Source organism: Hoplias malabaricus, chromosome 5 (genome assembly GCF_029633855.1).
Source record: "Hoplias malabaricus isolate fHopMal1 chromosome 5, fHopMal1.hap1, whole genome shotgun sequence".
In the NCBI taxonomy this organism is placed as follows: domain Eukaryota; kingdom Metazoa; phylum Chordata; class Actinopteri; order Characiformes; family Erythrinidae; genus Hoplias; species Hoplias malabaricus.
In genome coordinates this window covers 37,246,115-37,261,959 of record NC_089804.1, presented here as the reverse complement: position 1 = coordinate 37,261,959, position 15,845 = coordinate 37,246,115, and the positions used below count along the sequence as shown (strand labels likewise).

General features: G+C 41.4%; 1 protein-coding gene across 5 annotated transcripts in view; it reads right to left on the bottom strand.

The window, feature by feature from the left end:
- Positions 1 to 12,213, bottom strand: part of magi1b (membrane associated guanylate kinase, WW and PDZ domain containing 1b) — a 133,086-nt gene extending 120,873 nt beyond the window's left edge. For all 5 annotated transcript variants that reach the window (XM_066670108.1, XM_066670111.1, XM_066670109.1 and 2 more), the window contains exon 1: positions 11,374 to 12,213. In XM_066670108.1, the coding sequence (XP_066526205.1) occupies positions 11,374 to 11,671 (298 nt within the window). In that variant the 5' untranslated portion in view covers positions 11,672 to 12,213. The remainder of the gene's footprint in view (positions 1 to 11,373) is intronic.
- Between the last annotated feature and the right edge of the window lie 3,632 nt (positions 12,214 to 15,845).

The following is a 15,845-nucleotide window of genomic DNA, read 5'->3' as shown; positions in this document are numbered from 1 at the left end:
GAACGAGAGGAAGAGCAGGGGGAAGTAGGACACACACAGATATCCACAGGAGAGCTACAGCATCTCAGAGAGAGAGAGAGAGAGAGAGTTGAGAGACATGGACTAGAAAAGAGAATGTGAGGAGAGGAAAGTCAAAAATATAATGAGCAGAAAGTAAACATGCAAAAAAGGGACAAAATAGTGAGAAAGTGAGATCCAATAAAAGACAGAGTGCTTAACAGTAGGTGGAAATATGAAACAAAGAAAGGAGTGACAGAGGGAGAGATAAAGACTGTTAAGCAGCAGGTCTGGATTCCTGGCGTTCCGGAGCTCAGGAGCAGAGACGTGTAAACAAGTTAATGAACACTGTCCACCTCCTCTGAGCCCAGTTCAACAAGCAGGTATCACACTAACCTCACACACTGCAGGAGGGAACAGATTTCTGAGGGCTGAAAACAGAGAGCCTCATGACTTTATATAAACTAACATTAATATTAACAATACACGTTTACTTTACGTAGTATAGAAAAGTACATTTAATAACAGAGACATTAACCAAGAGGAAACATTTGAAAGAAGACGGATTTAAATGACACTTAAAGCCAAACAGTTTTTAGACATCTAATATGTTTTTAAAATGAAGCGTATTTTAGTTTCTCTTTCCTTTACTGCAGTAAAAGCCTCTATTCATATGTTGGAACATAGCTGTGAGGATTTGATGTTGTTATTAGAGAATCACTGAGGTCAGGTAGCAATATTGAATAGTTGGTTCTGGTTTACTAACCCAGCTCCATCACTCCAGAGAACACAGATCCATAGCTCCATGCCTGAAAGTACTGTTGTTTTTACCCTCTTGGAACCGGAATTGGGGTTTGGAGCTCAGTTTTAGAGCAGCAAGTGAGACTCTGCTTTTAAAAAATGCTGGCGTCTGGGTCGTGCCCACCCAAACTCCCGGCCATTTCCAGAGCAAACATGATAAAAGCCGATTGTGAGAGCTGAGCTGATTGCGAGAGCTGAGGGGAGTAAACAGCAGCTGCACGAATATATGACTATAGCTTCTCAATAACCTCTCATGAGACCGGATACGTGTTGGAAGGCGGCTTTCTTAGAGAGACTTTGACTTACAAAACAACTTATTAGAACCTGAGACACACACTGTACGTATGGAATGGAATTAGAAAATAAAACTGTTATTAGAAATCTGAAGTAACTGATGATGCATGGCCCTGGAGAGACGCACCTAAGTGTAAGAAAAGTAAGGAAGCCGTTAGGTTTCATGACGTGACACAGGAGGAAACAACACAGTCTTGTTCACGAAATATCAGTGAGAGCCAATTGTGTGATTTATCCTAATCCTGTATAAATGCTTCAAAAACACTCTCTACATCAAGATTTCACCAGCACAGCATAAAAACGGAGCTGTGCAATTCAGCAGGCCAGCTGCAGCCAGCAAACGGCCGCTCAGCTCTTTTTAAATTTTCCTTCATATCGCTGGAAAACAGAGAAACAGCCTATGTTCCCCAACACCTGCAGGAATATTAGCTGAAATTCTTGTAATATTATCCCCCACAATACCTCTCTACCCCATCCCCCCCCAGCGCTTAGGCTGAATAGGTTGCGGTTGGCTGAGTGTTTTTAATAGCTGAAAGCCCCCTTTTAAGTAGATGGAGAGCTACATCATGAGTGTAGAACATTTTCCATATGATGACATCAGCATGGACACACCATGCCTGGAGCTTCTTTAAACAAATCTAGTACCAGACACAATATGAACACAAGAAAAGACTACGATTTAACTTCAATTACGGCTTAAAAAGAAGAGATCCACCCAAGATTTTCCCAAATATGCATTTTTTCCCATACAAAATGTTATTTAGTCTATTAGATGCCTTTGGTTTGTATTGGGTTCACACTCAAAACAGTTCACACCAGATTTCAAATGGAAGCATTCACATTTATTCAAAAGGAACCGCACTAACAGCGCAACTGTACCGGGGTTCATTTTAATCGAACCAAAGCTGAGAAGTATAACCAACACCCAAATGCAGGCAACACAGTGAAATATACATGGGAAGTGAATCTGTGATGAAGTATCTGGTTTATAATGTTGATATAATTAGCATTTGTTTCCTCTGCTATGCAAACAATATTTTCTATGTGATTAATGCAACATTCGAAAGAAAACTGATTATAAACTGAATTCAAATCCACCCTGGAGTGGCTTAGGTGTCCAGCATTGGTCCCCATCATGGTGTACCCCTGGAAAAAGAGTGGTTCATAACCCTCAGGCAGAAAATCCAAGTTTAGATCCAGCTCAACTTAAAATAAACTTGCCTGAGAAAGGCCTTGGTCAATGTTGCTACAGCTACGTTTACTCTGTGAACACAGTAGCTGTGAAAGAATGTATTTGTGGGAGGAGCAAGTCTAAAAGTGACAGAAAGTAACACAATAGTTTCTTAACAAAGACGTTTAAGACAGTGACTGAAAATGCCTTAAAAAGTGAAAATGAGAGAATATTGCATTAAAACAATATAAAAAAAAGGCTTGGAATACAGGCTTGAAATGAACTCAGAAGAACACTTGACACACAGTTACTCTGCCTCATCTTTCACTACAATGATTGAAAGAAAGAAAAGAAAAAAACCTTCAAAGTGTGCGCTATTTTCCCTCGCCCCAAAAAAAGCGACAGTTCGAAAGAATGGATTAGTCTCGGTTCTTCTGCTCTCCGCTCTGAAGAAGCAGGACCACGTTCCCATTCCTCTTCTTCTGCTATGAGAGAGGGATAGAAGTAACTATGGCATTAGAGAGAGAGAGAGAGAGAGAGAGAGAAAACAATTCTAAAACCCTCCCAGAGGAAGAGGAAAGAGCAGTAAGAATAGAGACCGGTTTTTGGCCTGGGCTGACCTCAACTTTTCCTCTTTAAAAATAAACGATTCCCATCTACACAGAAAGGAGAAAGAGAGTGGAGTTAGTGAAGTGTTACTGAACCCTCGGCTCCTGAGGCTGGAGCTCTAGGAGTGGTGCGCATTTTTCTTTTCTTTTCTTTTGAAAGCGACGGTGGAATTACAGGCCCCGGCAGAACTCGGTTCCTCAGACTGATCTGAACCACACTCTGCTACACGACCACATGAGAGTGTTCAGAATAACATCAAACACCACACACACACACTCCACTCCCTTCCCTATCACACTGCATTAATACTGAGAGAGAGAGAGAGAGAGAGAGAGAAAAAAAAAATTAATGCCAATAAAGAATTAAAAGCTATAGAGGAAAAGTGAGAGAAAGACAAACACGTATCTCCCAAAATATTAACTTTCAATGGAAAAGCATTTCTTCATGAAGTTTTCACACCATGTGAAGGACAGCTGCTGTGTTCAAATGATGTAGTAAATCCACAAACATCCACAAAAATGAAGACATAGGGAGAGAAAGAAAACCGGGGAGGAATGAGAAGAGAGAGATGGGTCAGATGGGCATCTGTCCATCTCTCAATCATCATCAGTCAGCAACAGGCGGCCGCATTACTGTCACTCACATTACATCGCCATGACACTGGTTACCATGGCGAGAGAAATGACCGGCAACAAAAGTGCGGATGGCAACAGGCCCCAATTGATAATTAATGAGACTGGACAGAGGTTTCAAGCAATTAAAAAGGTGTTGATGAGAGGGGGAACACACACACACACACACACACACACACACACACACCCTCCCCCCCAAGGCACTGGAGAATAAGCACAAGACCGCACAAGTTTATTCATTTGGGAAAAAGAAGCCAAAACATAGCACAGAGCTGCACAATATATCACTTACTAATCATTACCACAACACCAGCATTTGCAATTCTGATACTACAGAAGTGTGCAGTATGCAGATGAGCCTCTAACCAATCACTGAATGTTTAATGTGCCGTGAGCATCCCGACCAATCACAAATGATCTCTATGCTCAAAAAAACTCAAGCACTAGTGAAAACAGGGTTCTGGTCTATTTAGGTTTGGTTGATTTTCTAACTGCAAATTCTCTTTATTTTCACTCTTATGGTGGATAAACGTCTAAACAGGATGTTAATCACAAAATTAATTCAGAGAATGGATGTTAATATGTATAATCACATTATGTAGCAATGATGTTACAACATGGCTGCACCCATATGAGGGACCGCTCTGTGGAGAATAATTTTGCATCCCATGGTGCACTTTTAAAAATGTCACATCATTAAAAAAAAAGCTACCTTCTTAAATAACGATTGCTACATTTCTGTGCTTAAAGCTTTAAACACAATTCAAAGTTTGGGCCACGTACTAATCAATCAATCCATAATTTACTACCAGCTACATTTTACAATCGATGCAACTCCACTTTCGCTGATGACCTTTGACAACCCCATTCGTAACTGGAAGCATGCACAAAGCACTTCACAAACTCGCTGCGATGATCAATGAACACAAACACCAGAATGACAACAACATCTGGAAAAAGTTGAGGAGTGACAACCGCAGTCCCACACACAGATCCGCCATGATTAATTCTGCAAATGCAACAAACAAAAGAAAAAAAGTGAGTAATTACAGACGGAGTCACAGAGGGTCTGCGGGGTCTTTATAGCACAGCTGCTGATTTCCTTTAGTAAGCACAAACACATGGCAATTAAAATCCAGCCGATTTATCTACTGCAATCTCCTGGACGGTTCCTCTGAACACTCCTCGTATCGGAAGTACTTCTGGCCAGTACTCGAGGAGAATGTAGAGAAACAGGCTGCATGACCCGGTGACTGTGGACTTACAGAGAGCTCCAAACAATGTCCAAGCTGTAGGGCTTTGGTTCAGTCTAAACCTGGTTAAACCACAATGATCACACACAAACCTAACTGCATTTGTATACACCATAATATTCCCTGACAAACACAGACGAGGAGTCAAAAATCTTGATTAAAATCAAGACAAATTTGGGATAACATAGCTTTTGTCAATTACACATGTCATTAATGAAATCTGCATATTGCAATGTCATTACTGTGTGTATTGTTAATACAATATGCAACACAATAACAAGAAGACAATTAAACCAATCATTGTTGTGATGTGGCTAAGTATACTTAATATTTGTAGTTGTTATCCAAGTGCTGGGCCTTGTGTCTAGAGATTTTGAGTCACAAACTCCCTCATCTGAGGTCAGGAATCCAAGAAAATATAATCACTAACCAGTGCATGCATCTTAAGTGATGTAACACAATCAGCAGTTAGTGCTCTTAGCTGTCAAATAACACCGAAGCTAACGCAGTGTCATTTGATTTGTTTTGTCAAACTGATGTAGTATATTGACAGAAGTAGTATATTGGTATACCTGGTGCTGTCATGAATTCTACCATGAAAGGGCAACTAAAGATACATCACCTCTAGAATTCACATTCTTCTAGTCAGCAAACCTCCGGTTGCATATGCTAATTAGCATTACTCCTTAATAGCTTGTTTTCTTATGAAAGCATCTGTTCTTTCGCAGGCCCATTTCCCACATTCCTTGTCTGGTTGTGTCTCTTGGCATGCTGGAAGACTCTCTCCTATGTTTAACTGGCTCAGTTACAAGAGCTGGAGACATATCTCCAAATGCCAACAGTAAAACGGCAGAGTGACCTCCAAAAGGCTAATCATTGAAGTGCTAATTCAGGCAATTTGGAAGCCAATTCTCACTGATCTGAGGCTAGTTGTGTCATGTTTTTTTTAGTTAAAGCCATAACAGGGACCTACTGAGATCTACTGGGACTGTTGGTGATAGACTCTTATACTTGCTCTAGCTTTGACTTCTATTCAGGTTTCATGGCTAAACTTTGAGTAAATGGTTTACAGAAAGCTTTGCAGTAAATGTTTGCCGAACCATCATGTCGTCTGAGTGTAATACCGTGTTGCAGCAATGCTAGAGGCTCTTTGCATAGTTTATTGTTGTACCTGCTCCCACTCACGTCATGAAGAGCTAATCATTAGCTGATGACTTGAAACAGATGTTCACAAACAGGGAGAACGCTGCTTAACTGAGTGATTTTGTCGGCACTAAAACCAACAGGCACCTTCACCACTCTCTGGGTTTGTAAATCTGTCCTAATTAGAGATCTTTTAACACAGAAGACAATGACAAAGGCCACTTCCTCTAAACCTGTCAGGGAGTGGAACCTCACACTCTATGGTGTGACCAATTGCTCTTTTCGTTCAACAACAGGCCACATTTCAACCCACTCAACAGAAAATGCCAGCAGAGCAGGCACATGGCTGCCTTCCTCTTTAGTCCCGCGAAAGACAGTATCTATCTTTGTTTAAAAAAAAAAACAAGACATTGGCTTTTCACGGATCATTGGTTTGGACATCCCTGTCATTGTAAACACAACAGAGGGAAGATCCAGTTACAATGCTCTAAGGCCAAAGCCACTGTTCCTCTTACTTAAAAAAAAAAAAAAAAAAAAAAAGAAGTGTACACATCCACAAGGGCTGTTAGATAAACAATGTCAAATTACAACAGCAGCTTGAAGACTCCTGTATTTGCCATGCTAATCTACACAGTCATATAAAAGTGTTAGGAGTCTTGCCCAAGGATCCTTATTGGTGAACCCTGTGCTGTGTCCAAAATGGCTGCCTATATACTATTCCCCATATTACTCACTATATAACACACTGTTATAGAGAATTGAATTCAGGAGAGTAGTGAAAGATTTTGGACACTACCTCAGAAAGGTTTTTGCCAAATAGTAAAGTGCATTATGGGTATCCACTATGCACTAGTGTCAGCTAGTGTACATGGGTTGTAAACTACATTTGTCGGTGCAGTATTGGATTTTTTGAGTGCACTGAACAATGTCCACTAAGTTTTCGGACATCCCTACAAAATGACGGAACCCTAACCACTGCACTATATAGTGATTAGGGAACAGGTTCAGACACAGTGTTGTCCTTCAACATAGAAAGCAGGGGTATTGCCTACTATACTACATTAAACAACCAACACTGTGGCTTTTCCACAAAGCAAGGTTTCTCTTTAGACATATAACATTTGACAATCATCCAGTAGAAATGACCCTCAGTTCCTCTACTGGACAGGCTTGACATTGAGCTTAAGTTATCAAGCTAAACTGAGTAATCCAGCTTTATGGTATTACCAAACAAGCCCCCAGGTCAAATGACTTGTGCCAGGAGTAGAACTAAAGCCTCAAGACTGATTTGAGCTGCAGCGATGAAGCACAATTTATTACCTATGGGATAAGTTGGAGTGGTGAACTAATCATGAAAAATCTGTACTTGTCCCCACTAATGTTCATGACTAAATGCAATTAAATCCTCACAGCAATGTCCCAACTTTGACTCTTCTGGGTATACTTTATGTTAAAGATATTTCTGGATTTATCTAAACACAGAACCCAAGCTGGAAATGAAAATCAACATCACTACATGTGACTGGCCTGGTGGCCCACCTCCAGCTACTGAAGCCTACTCCTGTACAAAATTAATTTAGCTTGATAAACAAGCCCAAACAGACATTTGGAGCCATTTCCAACTGCTACTGCTGTAGAACATCACCAGAAGCATCTCTGGGCAACATCAGTGTGTCAGACACAATATGCCATGGTCAGCAAAAGATTACAGTAGCCAGAGCACATGCATGTCTCTGTGTTTGTCATTTGTGTAGGTTGTTAAAAGCCACCACACCCAGCTATTACAATCCAAACACTAAGAACATTGCCTGTGATCTTTGACCCTCTACCAATGGCATGAGTCACTGCTCTTTGCACAGGCTCTTTTTTTTTAGATTAGTATGATCCCAGTGCAAACAGAGGCCATAGCCATGCTTAATACCCCCGTTAGCATTCCAACCCTGGCTAATCTGGACTGATAACAAATCAAGCGTGGAGCATGGAGGACGACAAGAAGATTTGGTCCAGAGCCCCATTGTCCAATCTCTCTGGCCAGAAAGCCCCTCAGACTATCTTACAACCAAGATCAGAACTGGAATCTGCTTGTAGATTAGTGCTTTATAAGACTAGGATGCATTAGAACAGGCTCCTAACTCCCACCTCAGGGCTAACTGTGCAATTAATAGTTGAATATGTACAACAATCATTCAGAAATACAGGCAAATCTAAGGCGTTTTTAGCTTTAGCATTTTAGCAATATTGTCTGTTCCATGTTTATAAACTACAGTGTGTCTAAAGGTGACAGAAATCAACAATAAGCAAATTTATATGAGATTGTTGAGCTGTAAGTGTGGAATGATTAAGGATTGCAGTTGGAACAATGCTAAATTTTTAGGGCTTAGCTACATTAGCCTTATAGCGCCAAAACCAAACTAGGCACAATTCATTTGTGTGTACTGGATTAAAAAACTGATATAGAACTACTTTCTTTCAAAGCCAGTCCTTTTCTAGTCTGCCTTGAAGAAGTTGATGACTTTGGAAATTGTCCATTTACTAACTTTAAACACTAAGGAAGACGCATGAGTAAACAACAGGATTTCCTCTTCAGAATGAGAAAAACAAAATACTATCAGCTGCACTGTGGCAATCTGAGCTACAACAAATATGGCTGCCATAGTATGTTATTGGGTTCATATTTCAATAGAGGACAACTGTCCACTTAAGCCAGATGTGGCAGAAAAATGTTTATAGCACTGTAATTATGAATCTAATGTAGCTAATACACTACAGAAATCCATTAAATATGTCCACAAAGCATCTCAACCCACTCAAACAATATCCAGTACTTGATGTGGTTTAAAACATATGGCTTAGTGTGTACAAAAAAATGGTAATAATTATAATATTTTTAAAAATCTGTTTAACTGAACGCATCCAACAATTTTAGACAAAATTACATTGTATCTTTAATAAAGTTTTGAATTATGGGATAATAGTGAAGGCTGCAGTATTTCGGTGCTGGAAAAGCAAAGTGATACTGTGCCAGCTCAAATTTCTATTATAAACTTATTCCATCAAAAGCTTCTACACCCCTCGGATGGGGTCTTATAGCATTTTATTACCTGTAAAAGCAGTGCTTGCAAAATGTAAACAGTCAGCAAAAGCCTCAGATGAGATGTGAGCCATAATGTACAAATCAATAAAGATTAAAAGTCTGCATTAGTTAACAGCGCTGCAGGCAACAGTGCAGACTGCAGTTTATGCAGGTTACACAGACACAGCCAGGACCACCACATTCCCAGAGAAAAGATGACTGTTTCAAGGCCATTTCATGGTATGACCATTCTGCTGGCATTGCAAACTACTGTGAATGGAGGTGTGTGTGTGTGTGTGTGTGTGAGTGTATAGAGAGACAACGTGGGAGAATTATATCTGTGACACAGCAGTACAAACTTGTTTTCCCATAATGCATTGTTAATATATTTATAAAAGAATGTATTTGTAATGAATAAAAGAAAAGCCAACTTGATTTTAAATAAACTAAATTCTCCATATCTTTGACTGACAGCTGGGCAGCACGCTGGTATTTAAAAGTTGGAGTCAGGTTTCTCAGAATGCGGTGATAAACATTACCTTCCTCTAAAGATAAGAGCATAAACACAGATTAGCCCCATGTTGCCAAACACATTTTCTCAATTAAGACCAATTTCACCAAACTTTCCACAGGCACAGAGAACACAAACTGAAACTAAAAACTATAGTGTGCAATTTGTGACTCTGGGGGGGAGTGAAGGTGAGAGAGAGAGAGTAAATAAGTAACAGGAAGTAGATAAAGAGAGAAAAAGAATGGGAAAGGGAAGAGATAGAAGGATAAAAGTAAACAAGAATGAAAGATGAAGAAGGGACAAAGAGGAATCCAGAAAGATAAAATAAGTGAGAGAAGTAACAAAGAATATAAAGAAAGAAAGGAGGGAATAATGAAAATACTGAAGACAAAAACAAAATATGAACTGAAAGCATATGAGAGAGAGAGAGAGAGAGAGAGAGAGAGAAAGAAAGCTGGAGCAGTGCCCAGTGGTGTGGTGCGGTGCTGAGGGACTGCAGTTGGAAGTGAATGCCCAGTTTCCTCGTACAGACGTTTGGTGAAATGGAGCAGAAACGGCAGAAGGGTTCGGACGGGAGCCGCAGTCATAACTTAAACCACGTGACGGGAGAGAAGTGTCCACAGGGAGCCGTCAGTCCATCAGCTCTAACCCCAAGCAGTGCTCCGCCTGTGGAGTCCCCACCTGAGATTTACTGCCCACAGCCAGGGCCATCTACAGCCAGCCACGCTGATATGATTTACCACTAGGTAAAGAGTTTGAAACAAACACGTGATTTGCGACTGCAGCGTAACGTTGGACCAATGGTGTTATTTCTGCAGTTATTCAAAGAAGCGTATTGTTTTAATGGCTCAAAATATCGAAGTCCAGCCCTTCTAAGCGTTGTCCGCAAACTTGAATATGGCAAGATGTTTCTTGGGAGTTGGAAACTTTACTGTGGATGTGCACTGCTTCAGTTCTTCAAGTTGAAATTTACCCAAATATTTTTTTTTTTTTTTTTTTTTATGCAAAACACTATGTTTGAGCTTTTCATTGCCGTTGTCAGTGAATGTAGTACATTTGCAGATGTCATGTGACGTGCCCCTTCAGGATGCTTTACGTACCACGGTTTGAGAACCACTGGCTTAAACCGTTCCACCAGTTTAAACAATCTCCAGTTGCACCGCGTTAAGCTTGCACTCAGAAAATTTAATTTAACCCATTCCTGACCATAAAAACACACACAGCACCGGAAGTTTTGGGAAACCACCTTGACTCCTGGGGAGCAGTTGAGGGATAGGAACCACAATCAAGGCACTTCAGTCGTGAAAGCTGAGGGAAGAGAATATCGTTTTCCTTAACTCCCACCACCACCTATGTTCCTGAAAGTCCAATATTTAGGCCTTGGCTAAGCTTTCGGCAAGGGCTGTCCCCATAAAAGCAACGTGCATTCAGAGGTATCCATGCTAGTTCATAAGAAAGATTTATTTACTTTTAAGCTTGAAATATCTGTCAAATATTGCATACATTTTTAACGGAACACTAGATGAGATCTTGTATTTTTGCTCCTGGGCTCCCCCTACAGGTGCAGTGTGTAATTCATTTTTACATCACTGTTCTGAACTCTAATGGAAGGAGGAGAGGAAGAGGGTGGTGTCCTACCCTCCTCCAAAAGTTACATATTGTAGAAGTAACAAAGACTCTAATCTCCCTCTTCCTCACTAAGATTTTTGTTTTATTTATTTATTTATTTTTTTATTTTTTGGGGGGTGGGGGGTAAAAAATACTATAGTGTTCATTTAAATTGTGAATCCACTATCAAAAGTTAATGAACTGGAGTCATACCAGGAGTCAGAATATTATATTACACACACACACACACACACACACACAAAACAAGCAGCAGTGTTTACCTTGTGATACAGTTTTGAGTCGGACCGGTCCTCGGCAGTTCTTTACGAGGTTCAGCACGTCGTATAGTGGCAGTCCTGAGACGCTGAGCCCCTCTACCTCCAGCACCACGTCTCCCTCATCCACGGCTCCATGGGTCACGGCCCCGGGATCCACCACGCCCGCAAGAACGAACTGACCCCGTTCCGCCCCTCCCTGCAGCGCCCGAGGCCCCGCCAGAGCCTCTCGGGGCACAGCGCTCTCCCGCAGTCGCCGGCTCCAGTGCCGTTGGCTTCGCTCCACGCCATTGACTTTTGACATGGCGCCAACAGGTGAGTCCCCTCCGCGCTACAAACAAACACACACCACGGCTATCACGGCCACTGCGCCGCTTTTACACAGGACTACAACATCCAACAAAGTTTCAGAGTTAGTTAATTCGGCCACAAATACCAACCAACACCACCTCGACTTTTATAGATTTCCACACACAACTTTTGGAAACATTAACAAACCTATTTATCCTGCGAGAATGAAACAAGACAAATTATAAGAGGCTATTAATAATAACAACAAATAAAGCCATTCTCATTTGGTCCAGCAGCTCCAACACTTCAGCACAGCTGCTTCTAATTCGACTTCATTATATTCCTCCTCATCTTCTAAATATCTCCTAATCCATGAGGCACTTTGCTCCCAAAACAATCCAGTCTTCTTCCTCCGTTCCTCTTCTTCCCTTTTTCCACTAAAACTCCTTCTTCGCTTCAGTTCTTCCCCAATGTTCACGGCTCCTTTCTGAAGCAGGTACGCAGTTCCTCGTCTCCTTCTCTTTTCTCCGTTCCTTCTCCACTGCTTCGCTCAAACGGGGGATGGAGCGATAGTAAACTTTCGCGCATGCTCCGAGAAGAGGTTGTGTTTTTTTCCTTGGCACCTCCCGTATTGGGACGAGCCCCGCCTATCTTCCGCTAGGATTGGTTCACTAGGAGGGTTTGCAGATTATAGCCCCTCCCACTTGGATTCTCACAAACAGAAAGGAGCACTCCAGCCCCGCCCCCACCCCCTGAAGAACGCGAAGAGCAAGTCCCGCCCCATTTCTTCTTTTCTGGAATTGGTTGCTTTCAAGCAGACCGCCGTTTCACAACGCAACTACAAGCCCCGCCCCCTAGCTGTCAGCATGTAAATATGAGTTACTGGCCAATGCCAGTGCAGGGAGGCGGGGCTTATTTGAAAGCGGCGCACCTGATTTAGAGCGCAAGAGTGCAGGGTCCTAGCGCCTATCGGCGTCTGAAATGTTGGAAGTGTGTTTTCTTATAATTCACTGTATTTGGCGTAAATGTATTTCAGGTTTATTATTATTATTATTATTATTATTATTATTATTATTATTATTATTAACAATGAGAAATATATGGTTTAATGGGAAAATAAAACAAGCAAAGTATATTTTTGCATAAAAAAATATATTAAATTTCTAGATAAATGTAGAACACAACATTTTACAAAATTAATTGTGATAAGAAATGTATTATTATTATTATTATTATTATTATTATTATTATTATTATTATTATTATTTTACTAGTTAATGTTTATCTACAAAACCATTGAAAATATATATGGTTGTAGTTTTTTAAACAATGAAATCTGAAAGATTTATGGCCAAATTTTTTTACTAGACACAAGCTAATGGGATGAATAAATGTCTCTTAAAGACAGATGGTGCGATGCTTGTAGATGTTAATGGGATTAACTGGCAGCAATTAGGAAATTGTAATGAGAGAGCGCAGCAGGCACCAAGTCTTTTAAAGAGAGACTTTAATTCTGGCATTAAGTGTTATGAAAGGTCTGTTTACTTGGTTTGAGTCAGTGTTTGGCTGAATGTGTCCGATATTGCCAGGGGTTTGTAGGACCAGTTTTAACCGTCAGTGGAGGAATGTAGAGCAGAAACAGAGTGTTTGACAGGCCAGAGAGTGGTGTGTGTATTCTGGTCATTCTGGTACAACCAGATTGTTGTCATTGTTCCTCTTGACTTATTAAACTTTGCAGTTGTTTTGCAAACATGCTGTAACTTAAACATCCTGTAGAACCGGTGTCACACACAGCAGCCCCATTCCAACAAACCTGCGTCCTGTGCTACTTGGGCTGTACTGGCAGGAAAACAATGGCTTCCGCGTTTCATGTTATGAAAAACACAACGTTTTATTAAAAGTACATGTCTGGGTTTTTTTGTCCAGCCTCTGTGTTTCACATCTGTAGTGTATTTTCAAAACAAGAAAAAACTGTTAATTTAATTATAGTAGAAGACAATGGGCAGCTGCTGCAGCAACTCACCAAACCTTAAGACACTCTGATAATCAAATAACTTTTTTTCCCATAGTGATGTATGGAAGTGGGTGCCTCCCGATATGGGGCTACATTGCAACGAAACAGTCCCTGACTTTGATGTCTTCACCTTTGCAGTAGCTTAGTGGAGTCTGATTTGAATTCTATTTTGGGATTTCACCACACAAAATAACTCACTATCAACTTCACAGACGGTCACCCGGAGGAAACCCACGCGGACACAGAGAGAACACGCCACACTCCTCACAGACAGTCACCCGGAGTGGGACTCAAACCCACAACCTCCAGGTCCCTGGAGTTGTGTGACTGCGACACTACCTGCTGCACCACCAAGCAGCCAGGGTAAAATATATATTTTCAGAAGTTACTCTGTGTGTTTATACCAGGTACATCTCTTCATACTAATGCCGGTCAATTCCATCAAATCAAAGCAATGTTCCCAACTTCCAGTGTAAAGCCATTCCAGGAGTGTGAGGGCAGATGACAAAATAGGTGACAAACTCCTTCTTAATTCCTTTCATTTCAGAGGAATCGTTGGGTGATGAAGTATCTGTTCCTGATCACATTAAGCAGAAATTCAGGACAGAACTAGAATGTGAAGCTCCACAGAAGCGTCTCCAGTCTGCAGCACAGCACCCATCGGCCCCACTCTAAGCTTGGCGAGCATGATGATGTAACACGTCCAGTCCCATTTATTTCTCTGCCGAAAGATGCTGGAACACATTTCCAGAATTAAAGGAACGAGTGAAGCTCAGTGAGTCCCGGGACACTGCCGCTGCTGGACCGTCCCTTTATTCAGGCTGAAAGGCATGTTTTCTCTGAAAGTGGTCACTTCCAGTTTGTAACACTGTCATGTGAAGAGAGAGAGAGAGAGTAAACAAGAAACCATAAATGAAATGAAGGAAGGACAGAGGGAGAAAAAGGAACAGGGGATAAGAGCAGAAAGTAGAGTAACTGGGAAAGTGTGAATGAATGAAAAGGAGGGAGCAAACAGAGAAGAAAGAAAGAAAGAAAGAAAGAAGCAATGGGGGACAGAGAGATTCAAACAAATACTGAAAGAAAGAGAATAGAACACGAGACAAACACAGCAAGAGGAGAGAGATAGAGAGAGAGAGGGAGAGAGAGAGAGAGGGAGAAAGAGAGAGAGAGAGAGAGACAAAGAGAGAGAGAGGGGGGGGGGGGAACAGAGAGAGAGGGGGGGGAGAAACAGAGAGAGAGAAAGAGAGAGAGAGAGAGAGACAGAGAGAGAGAGAGAGAGATAGTCTTTCTCAGTGAATGCAGCAGTTTGCTGCCAGACAAACACCTACTGATGGAACTGATGTTCAGTGACGGCTGGAGCTTCTTTTTCAGCCTGAAATATTTCTGCTTTTACATTCTTCTGGGAAAAGTGGTCTGTCCATTAATCCTCGCCCATGACAGCATTCGCCTTCTCTGTGTGTTTTTAGCACCATGAGGTTTTCTTAATGGCATTCCCTTACTCAGAACGTCTGGTGTTAGCTCATGTGCGCTCATCTCCTGTTCATGATACTGCCTACAGTTCTACAGTTCATGTCTCAGTTAATGAGACAGGACCCATCTCCAAGTACTATTTAATTATTTCTAAAAACGACCAAACTTTTAAAATTTAACACAATGTAAAGTACAAGTGTGGTGTTCTAATGGTGTGGAAAAATAATGGATCCGTGTTTTGGGGAACAGTAGTGCAATAATAATTGTTATTATTATTCATTCATTCATTATCTGTAAGTGCCCCGGGGTCGTGGTGGGTCCAGAGCCTACCTGTAATCATGGAGCACAAGGTGGGAATACACCCTGTAGGGGGCGCCAGTCCTTCACAAGGCAACACAGACACTCACATGTTCACTCACATCTACGGTAGGGTGACCAGACGTCCTCTTCTACCCAGACAAATTTAAAAAATGTCTGGGCGGAATTTCAAAAACGTTTTTCTAGCGCTTACACAGAACTTTGAGAAGCGTTTCGCTCACAAACTAGTCCCGCCCTTCTCTCTTGAGTGAGAAGGGGGCGTGGTGAAGTAGCCTATAATCTTCTGATTGGACGGTCTGACTGTAGAGCTACCGTTATTGGTCGAGAACCTTCTCTGTAAATATTTAATTGGTCAGTCTGCACATCAGTAGTCCTTGTTTACGTC